We start from the raw sequence: 10,278 nt of genomic DNA, 5'->3' as shown, positions 1-10,278 counted from the left end.
TTTGTCTGAATGAAGAGAGCACTTTCATCTGCTTCCAAACTTTCTCATCATTCGGATCTAATGCACACAGTTGAAGGATACATCTGACCACTGTTGGCCTGCAGATGCAGACTCAGGTTACAGTAATCCTGGGTTACTTTATCTAATGTATCTCTCAGGGCCCAGAGCTGTAGAGTTCCTTCAGTATGGAGATGTTCATCATAATTTTTGTCTTTTAATTTTTTGATTCAAGACTTTTGGCTGCTTGACAATCAATTCTGCATGTGACTACCAAACAAGACTTGAAGTTGACCGCGTTTCTCACATCCCTTCTGTCTGAACATTCAGCTAACACGCACCTTCGGGTGGACCATCATCTCCAGCAAACATGACTAAAATGTTATCTGCGCAGGAGGCTGCTAAGATCTATCACACAAATTACGTAAGAAACTCGAGGGCCGTTGGCGTTCTCTGGACCATCTTCACCATCTGCTTCGCCATCATCTGTGTGGTGGTCTTCATTCAGCCGTATTGGATTGGAGACAGTGTTGACACCCCTCAGTCAGGATACTTTGGGCTTTTTCACTACTGCATCGGGAACCCCATCACAGGAGAGCTGGTGTGTAAGGGCAGTGCCCTCGACTTTGGATCCATCCCTTCAGGTGCCTTCAAAACCGCCATGTTCTTCGTTGGGATCTCTCTGCTGCTGATCGTGGGGACTATCGTTTGCTTTAGTTTGTTCTTCTTCTGCAACTCCGGCAGCGTGTACAAGATCTGTGCATGGATGCAGCTGGCAGCTGGTGAGTGGAACCATTTTCCTGAATTTGAGTTTTTTTATCACATAAACATGGATAATAATAGACTAATAATATTAAACTATCAATGTAAAAATTATTATATTATATTATATTATATTATGTATTTTCTTTAAAAAATCTTTTATTTTTATTATATAAACCAAGTGTTATATACAAATATTTGTTTTCAGATATACAGTACAGTCCAAAAGTTTGGAACCACTAAGATTTTTAATGTTTTTAAAAGAAGTTTCGTCTGCTCACCAAGGCTACATTTATTTAATTAAAAATACAGTAAAAACAGTAATATTGTGAAATATTATTACAATTTAAAAGAACTGAATACTTTTATTCAGCAAGGATGCATTAAATCAATCAAAAGTGGCAGTAAAGACATTTATAATGTTACAAAAGATTAGATTTCAGATAAACACTGTTCTTTTGAACTTTCTATTCATCAAATAATCCTGAAAAAAAAATATTGTACACAAATATTTTGTACAATTGTACACATTAAATGTTTCTTGAGCAGCAGATCATCATATTAGAATGATTTCTGAAGGATCATGTGACACTGAAGACTGGAGTAATTGCCATCACAGGAATAAATTACTTTGTCAAATTTCACAATATTACTGTTTTTTTTTTACTGTATTTTTAATTAAATAAATGTAGCCTTGGTGAGCATATATATATATATATATATATATATATATATATATATATATATATATATATATATATATAACTAGCCTTTGTTTTCATATTTCAGTTTTATTTTTTATTTCAGTTTTATTTATTTTTTTTAGTACTTCAACTTATTTCAGTTAGTTGCCAAAGCAACATTTCAGATTTTTGGTTGAAGGTTTTTATGTTTTTTATTAATTTATTATTTAATAAACTTTCTTTCAATTACCAAAAACACAAATCTTTGATAGATTTAGTTTTAGTCTATCAATAACAATATAATGTGTGTTAATGTCTTCTGAAAGTTACACTTTATTTTAAGGTGACATAGTTTCATTGTATTTAAATAAGTACTAAGTAATATTAATTAATTACATTTACTTACTATAGAGTTACGGTTAGGGTTTGGTTTAGGGTTACTTGTAATTATGCATAATTTACTGTTATTACTAGTAACTACATACAGTAATGTGCAGCTACGTCACCTAAAGAAATGCTTCAAAAGTTCAGTCACATTTTTGAGGCTGAATTAAACAGCGTTATGTTAGTCCTAAAAAGCATGAGGTTACTCAAGACTTCAGCACCCTGGAGAGTTCCACATCTTCATGACTGGGTACGCTGCTTTACAGTGTATAAATGGAATATGTTTGTACTGTGTTGCGAAATATAATGCTCTAAGTCTTGTCCTATCTAATGAAGTTATCAGAGAGGACACAGATATCCCTCCCATCACACCATATTACATAACAGTGCATTTGCAATGCATACTCATTAAAAGAAAATGAGTGTGAAAGTGAGTGAGAGAGAGTGTGTGTAAAGCAATATCCACAGCAGCACCAGCTGCCCTGCAGAGAGTGTATTGTCATATGAATAATAAATGATGACTTAAGTGTGGCTGAAGTTGCCAGGCAACAGTCCCAATGCAAAGTATTTCTGGTAGCAAAGAGTATTTTTGACAACGATAAAAGGGAAGCCAAGGTCTCTCTGTCTGTGTGTGCGCTTTGGCTCCAGTGAATATTTCTCAGGGTGGGTTTATTTTTTAAATAATATAGACTTTTTAAATAATATAGACTTAAACATTAACATATACAAAAATTACTGAACATATATTTAAATAGGACATATTATGCAAATTATATTTGAACATAAATGTGTGTAGGCAGTGCGTGTTCACAACCATGCTATAATAATAAACATGTACACAGTCCGCCATGTTCATCTCCTCGCCAGAGTATTAAACAGCAGCAATCAAGTAAGAAATGTTTTCTTATTAAAGCTACTAAAGTTATTTAATCAAGAGCAGTGAGTGATCTTCTGTTTTTCTTTTGTTGTTTGATTCATATTAACCGCACATATAGCAGTAATTACTGTATATTATGCTGCCTTCACTTTAATACACAGATCTAATATACACATGCGGTTTCTTTCCCTGCTGTTTAAGTTCACAGACATAACCAACTGTGTTTGTTTATGTGAACTTTGTGTGTTTTTGACATAAGCCTGTGTGTATTTCATAGTTTAAGGGTAATACGATATAAAAGAGAACTTAGTTTAAAGGAACACTCCACTTTTTTTGAAAATAGGCTCATTTTCCAACTCCCCTAGAGTTAAACAGTTGAGTTTTACTGTTTTCGAATCCATTCAGCTGATCTCCAGTTCTGGCGGTACCACTTTTAGCATAGCTTTGCATAGTTCATAGAATCTGATTAGACCGTTAGAGTTTTGATATTTTTCCTATTTAAAACTCGACTCTTCTGTAGTTACCTTGTGTACTAAGACCGACGGAAAATGAAAAGTTATGATTTTCTAGGCTGATATGGCTAGGAACTATACTCTCATTCAGGCGTAATAATCAAGGAACTTTGCTGCCGTACCATGGGTGCAGCAGTGCAATGATATTACGCAGCACCTGTGAGCCCCTGCTTGCACAGGGAGTGTGCCTTGCAACCATGGAGACATTTGTGAGAGGTGCAAATTCCTTGATTTTTGAGCAAGGTGCTAACGGTCTAATCAGATTCATTGAACTATGCTAAGCTATGCTAAAAATGGTACCGCCAGACCCGGAGATCGGCTGAATGGATTCGAAAACGGTAAAACTCAACTGTTTACTCTAGGGTGGTTGGAAAATGAGCCTATTGGCATAGTTGAATATCAAGAGTTCAGTACATGGAAATGAAACTCCATTGTTTCCTTCTTCTTATATAAATCTCATTTGTTTAAAAGACCTTCGAAAAACAGGCGAATCTCAACATAATACCGACTGTTACGTAACAGATCATTAATATGTACGCCCCCAATATTTGCATATGCCAGCCCATGTTCAAGGCATTACACTAGGGCAGCCAGTATTAACATCTGGATCTGTGCACAGCTGAATCATCAGACTAGATAAGCAAGCAAGAACAACAGCGAAAAATGGCACATGGAGCAATAATAACTGACATGATCCATGATAACATGATATTTTTAGTGATATTTGTAAATTGTCTTTCTAAATGTTTCGTTAGCATGTTGCTAATGTACTGTTAAATGTGGTTAAAGTTACCATAGTTTATTACTGTATTCACGGAGACAAGAGCCGTCACTATTTTCATTATTAAACATGTGCAGTCTGTATAATTCATAAACACAACTTCATTCTTTATAAATCTCACCAACAGTGTGTAATGTTAGCTTTAGCCACGGAGCACTATCAAACTCATTCAGAATCAAATGTAAACATCCAAATAAATACTATACTCACATGACCCGACGCATACATGCAGTATGCATGACAAACATCTTGTAAAGATCCATTTGAGGGTTATATTAGCTGTGTGAACTTTGTAAATGCACTTTATTATAGTCGAGAACTCAGGGGCGGGGAGCATGAGATTTAAAGGGGCCGCAGCATGAATCGGTGCATAGTTAATGATGCCCCAAAATAGGCAGTTAAAAAAATGAATTAAAAAAAATCTATGGGGTATTTTGACACACACATTCAGGGGACACCTTAGACTTATATTACATCTTGTAAAAACTGGTTCTAGGGCATCTTTAATACTCACAGGACGCGTCATCTGACAGGCAGCTTTCTGTGCGCGTGCTTCAGATGTGTGCGCTCAGAAAACCATATTTCAGTGCCCGGTTGCATAAAGCACCTTAAGTTTTTCCCTTAAGTATGACACTTAAGGCGTGATTTCCCCTTAACTAAGGGAATGACTTAAGGGTGTTGCATATAATCTCTTAAACTGTTTTCTTAGGTAAGGGAAACCGTTAAGTGTTTAACGACAGCATCCCAGGTTTTGCCGTTAAAAAAATTCTACTGTTACCATGGACACGTTATTTGTTAATACGTATTATCTCATCAAACCTTTTATTCATCTTCAGAATCCAAATGAAGATATTTTAATGAAACCAGAGAGATTTATTTAAACAGTACAACAATTCGAAAACACAAAAAAATCGTTTAATCTTTATCTGACTGGGTATCTTTTTCGTCTTCAGCAACTTGCATGGTCGTAGGTTGTATGATCTATCCAGACGGCTGGGACTCTGAGGAGGTGAAGAGGATGTGCGGTCAGCGGACGGATAAATACACGCTGGGAAACTGCACGGTGCGCTGGGCGTATATCCTAGCCATTATCAGCATCATGGACTCCCTCATATTATCCTTCCTAGCCTTTGTACTGGGTAACCGGCAAGATAAACTGCTGCCAGAAGACTTCCAGGTGGGGGAGAACAAAGGTATGCCATGAAACTTGTACATGTTACCATATGATTAACTGTAGAAATGAGCAGCAGGGGTTAAAGGGTTCGTTCACCCAAAAATGAAGCTTCTGTCATTTATTACTCACCCTCATGTCGTTCCACACCCGTAAGACCTTCATTCATCTTCAGCCTGCATTCACAGCAATGGTACTTCCTCTCTCAAGATCCATAAAGGTACTAAAACATATTTAAATCAGTTCATGTGAGTTCATTGGTTCTATCTTAATATTATAAAGCGTCAAGAATATTTTTTGTGCACCAAAAACGACTTTTTAACAATATCTAATGATGGCCGATTTCAAAACAGAGCATTATGAATCTTTTGAGTCGAATCAGTGATTCGGATCGCGTATCAAACCGCCAAACTGCTGAAATCACGAGACTTTGGTGCTCCGATCCACTGATTTGATTCGCAAAGCTCCGAAGCTTCAAGAAGCAGTGTTATGAAATAATTTTGTTATTTTTATTTTTGGGTGAACTAACCCTTTAAGAATAGCATCGGTGGGGTGGGAGTAAATAAAGACGATTTCTTTTGTTTGGTGAACTTAAATAACATAGGAGATGGGCAGAGGGTCTTTTGTTACTTTTTATAGTTCTTCGATCTAACTAAAGCAGGTAACTTATGTTGCTTCTTTTTGAAAGAAAAGGCTCACTTATCATCTGCTGTGTTGAAATAACAATGCCCAAAGAGACGTACTACATGTCCATCCAGGATTCCTTTTTGCTCTGCTCACAGAACACACTTCAAGAGTGCAGCAGTAGTAAAAGAAGTTTATCATCCATAACGTGCACCTTTCATTAGCTAGCTTATTCACTTGCACAACTCAGCAAAACACTATTTGTCATGTCATTCCTGTTCTCATATTCCTCATATAATAATGTGAAAACTGTTGATAAACTAATATAACTTTTTTTTTTCTCTCTCTCTTTAGAGGAAGCATGAAGACTTCTGCTCATCATCAAGCGCAATGGACCCTGTGGGTTTATGCGGATACAGACCACTTTCTGTCCATCTCTGAAATATGAAGGACAATAATCCTTTTAATTTTACATTTGTGTCTGTAGAAGTTAAATACCACATTTGAGGTTATATAAATATATAAACTGTATAAAAATGTTTTATATTTTGAGACTAAGGCCAAATTGAGGTATTTTGTTAAGTGTGTTTTAAAAAATGACTTTTGAGTTTAGTAAACTAGAAAGAACAGCTGATTTCTAATTATATGTCATCATGCCCACAGTGAATCTCATTGGTCCAAAATACTGCTCCACCCTGTGGTGGGGACTTTCATTCGTAGCAGTGACTCAAATATTATAATTTGTTCACCTAAAAGAATGAAAATGCTGGAGAACAATGGCTTTATATCCAAAATCACTTTTTTTTTTTTGTCTTGCATTACGTAGTGAAATTGGACAAACTCAGCGGATATTCATTTTCTGCTATTTTTTTTTTTTTGCAAATTGGAATGTGTGAAAAGGATTGTGGGTGATTGGTGAACGCGAAGGATACACTTGATGAATGAAGGATGTCAAACGAAGTGTTCTCACGATGTCTGAAAATAAAACATGATGGAAATTTGACAGCTCATTCAGCCAAACTTACAGAAGCTTTATTTGTATGGCAATCTTCTGATTTGAAATGATTCATTTCAGTCGTTTTGAATGGAAGTTCCCCAAACCGGAAGTGCCAGCCATAATTCAAAACACAGTAGGCTCTTTAGGAATGAATTGGATAGCCTTACTATGCAGCCTTCCAACCGAGAAGCACCCTCTGTGTTACGAGTGAATCATTGAATTACTCACTCAACCAATTAGCTTAAAAAGTCAGTAGTTCATGATTGAATCAAGTCTTTTGGTCTTTAATTTCAATTTCATGTCTACTAAGAGACTCCAAGAAATGTTAAACATCATAACATTTTCCCCCACAATAACAACAAAACAGATCCATCTTTGTTCACTTATGAGAACCTTCTTTCAGCGCTGCTCACAAAACACTTCTGTGAACGTTCAGTGTCCATCCAATGAAATGTGTCTTTGCAGGAATGCTATTTGCTTTGTTCTTATGAATGGCATTAATAATAATAAAAAGCTAAGCTTTTAATCATTCTGTGATGACATGAAAGCACTCACTTGCTTTACAATATAGAGTCTTCCGTGAATTGAAATGAATGTGCGCCTGATTCATTCAGAAATGAAATGGGACACGCTGTTATTTTGCGACATGAATCAAAACTTAATAAATAATAATAATAATAATCAGGTAACACTTTATATTAAGGTCTCATGTTCGCTAAAGTTAACAAATTTAACAAATGAAACCTTATTGTAGTGTTCCCAGTTATCAAAACTACAAATGCTACAAAGTCCCAAAAGCCATTTTCAAAAACTTTATTTGAAGTTACTACAGAAACAATTATAGTTCAGTGCTGAACAAGCAAAAGCAGAGAGACATTCATGAAAAAGGAGAGAGCAGAGAAGCAGATGATGTTTGTGATGCTGTAAAAGGTCAAAGAAAACTGGCAAAGGCCTTTCAAAGTTAAACTAGGACTGTTCACTTCATCCAGAGACAAAAACTACTATTGCTTGAAGCAACACCACGGAGGGGAAAAAAAACATAAAAAGATGCACAGATCATTGTGGATTCATTTCAAGGCATCTCTGAATCAGTGATTCTTAAACATTTTCCTTAAGCCATTCATTCATAACAAAACTGTACACAAATAATGGGACTTAAGACTGTACAACACTGATCGTGTGACGAACCAACTCTTTGGTATGATTATGTACAAAATTTCAAATGTTCTCACTGATTTTAGATTTTGTAAGTGAAATAACCTTGATCCCAAAACTCGTCCCTGGCATTCATTATTAAACGTCATTATTACTGTTATTTTAACCAAGAAAGTTAGAATTTCTCCGCTTTGATTTTTCCTTTTGCCCTTTGTGATAAAAATACATGGGTGTGTTCCTCCTGCACTGTATAGTAGCTCACATTCAATCTGAAGACACTCAGAACTTCAAAAATGTCCATTCATGTTCCCTTCATTCAGACATTCATGTAAAACCCTTGGTGAAGATATGGAAAACAGTTTGAAGGAAGTTGTGATTAGCAATGGTTTCTTAATACAGTGAAGAAACACTACAATCAGCTACTGAGTCCGATTTATTCCAAACATTCTTGCTTTTAAGAAAACGGACACTGTAAGTTGACAAAGTCCAACCTCTTGAGAAGATAAATCGATCCTGACGTGTTTGAAACCATCCTGTGATATGACGGAAACTGATAGAAAAGTGATTGTTAGATAAATCAGCAAGAGCACAAACCACTGAAATGACGGTACACTCAAATTATACCCATTACGTAAAAGAGCAACGACGACTTGAAAACTGGATTCAGATTACATCTGCTTGACTGGACCTTCTCATCCTTGCGGCTTATATCTGCCATGACACCAGGAATGGCTCTTAAGACAGCGTCTGTCAGTGGTGAGCATTCATGAGTTCAAAGAAGTGTGTGTGTGTGTGAGTGTGTGTGTGGTTTGGAGGTTTTCAGCCACTAGGAGGCGATCCAGGAGTGACGGAGGCACTCGGCAGCCGTGGCTCTTTTCTCTGGGATGAGGTCCAACATCGGGAGGAGGAAGTCTGAGAAATTCAGAGCTTCCTCTCGGGACCACTCGTACTTTTCGACCAGCACGTCCTGCAAACCCCACGGTTTCAGCTTAGTAATGTGCCTCAGGTCACCTAGCACACAAACACATGGACACATCCAGTCAAAAGTCGAACAAAAAATGTATGGCCATACCATTAATGGGAGTGCCCACGTTCCTCATCAATCAATCTATGACATTCACACAAAGAACACTGGGAGCAAGTTTATCAAGTAAGTGAAACACACATTACTCGTGTGACGAGTTCATTGACAGATGTACCTTTCTTGGTGAAAAATTCCTTGGAATATTTGCCGTTCATGACGAGTTTACGAGGAATCTTCCCCAGCAGCTCGATAATCAATGCGATGTGATCTGGTTACAAAAGAAACAGAAAAGATTGCAATAAAATCTCTGCCATTTACAACATGCATTAGAATTATTAAAAACTCTTGAACTGGTCTAAAAAAAAAAAAAAAAATGTCATTTGTGGTCCCACCAATTTATGTCTGTCCTTGATTTTAGTGAATATGTTTTTTTGAGACCATACATTGCCAAGTCCTAATGTACTTGTATATTAAAGAAGGGTCGTTTACAGCTGCCATTATAAAAAAAAAAAAAAAGATTACCATGCACCAATTCGCAGTGGCTACCTCATTACTGCTTTTATAACAATGTAATAATCATTTTCAGACAATTTTTTAAAAATACTTTCTTAAAATTATTTCATACATTTGGCCTAGCTCTTACTATTAGGGATGTGTTATTAAAATTCTGGTTGATATAATAAACCGATAATTATTTATTATTAAAACTTATTATGTTATAGCTGATAACTGCTAGATGAAATCAATGAAAAGTCTATACTATTTTGTTTAAATAAAATACAAAAAAAACAAAAATCAACCGTACATTTAGGCGTCACAACATTATAATGTACAGTATGAAAAATAGATATTTGTTAAAGATTTATTGCATGATTGCATTTAACTGTGATTTATCAAATAAAGTTATTAAATTATTAGTGTTTTTAAAGGGTTCGTTCACCCAAAAATGAAAATAATGTCATTTATTACTCACCTTCATGTCATTCCACACCCGTAAGACCTTCATTCATCTTCAGAACACAAATTAAGATATTTTAGTTAAAATCCGATGGCTCCGTGACGCCTGCATAGCCAGCAATGACATTTCCTCTCTCAAGATCCATAAAGGTACTAAAAACATATTTAAATCAGTTCATGTGAGTACAGTGGCTCAATATTAATATTATAAAGCCACAAGAATATTTTTGGAGCACCAAAAAAACTAAAATAACGACTTATATAGTGATGGACGATTTCAAAACACTGCTTCAGATGAATCACTGTATCGAATCAGCTGTTCGGAGCACCAAAGTCACGTGACTTCAGCCGTTG

The 10,278-nt window shown here is 35.9% G+C and overlaps 2 protein-coding genes across 3 annotated transcripts in view; one reads left to right on the top strand and one right to left on the bottom strand.

The window, feature by feature from the left end:
• Positions 1–367: 367 nt before the first annotated feature.
• lhfpl5a (LHFPL tetraspan subfamily member 5a) lies at positions 368–6,156 on the top strand. Its single transcript, XM_067387562.1, has 3 exons — positions 368–779; positions 4,950–5,189; positions 6,146–6,156. Exons 1-3 carry the CDS (start codon positions 368–370, stop codon positions 6,154–6,156), a joined length of 663 nt encoding a protein of 220 aa, XP_067243663.1.
• A 1,298-nt stretch (positions 6,157–7,454) lies between these two features.
• srpk1b (SRSF protein kinase 1b) overlaps positions 7,455–10,278 on the bottom strand; it is a 61,034-nt gene continuing 58,210 nt past the window's right edge. The window contains exons 14-15 of one of the 2 annotated variants that reach the window (XM_067388629.1): positions 9,143–9,235; positions 7,455–8,954 (exon numbers count right to left, since the gene is read on the bottom strand). In XM_067388629.1, coding sequence (XP_067244730.1) covers positions 8,770–8,954; positions 9,143–9,235 — 278 coding nt within the window. In that variant the 3' untranslated portion in view covers positions 7,455–8,769. The remainder of the gene's footprint in view (positions 8,955–9,142; positions 9,236–10,278) is intronic. The other variant, XM_067388630.1, reaches the window with a different exon arrangement.

This window comes from Chanodichthys erythropterus, chromosome 6 (genome assembly GCF_024489055.1).
Source record: "Chanodichthys erythropterus isolate Z2021 chromosome 6, ASM2448905v1, whole genome shotgun sequence".
In the NCBI taxonomy this organism is placed as follows: domain Eukaryota; kingdom Metazoa; phylum Chordata; class Actinopteri; order Cypriniformes; family Xenocyprididae; genus Chanodichthys; species Chanodichthys erythropterus.
Note: the sequence above shows the minus strand (reverse complement) of the source record. Positions and strands in the feature narration are given on the sequence as shown.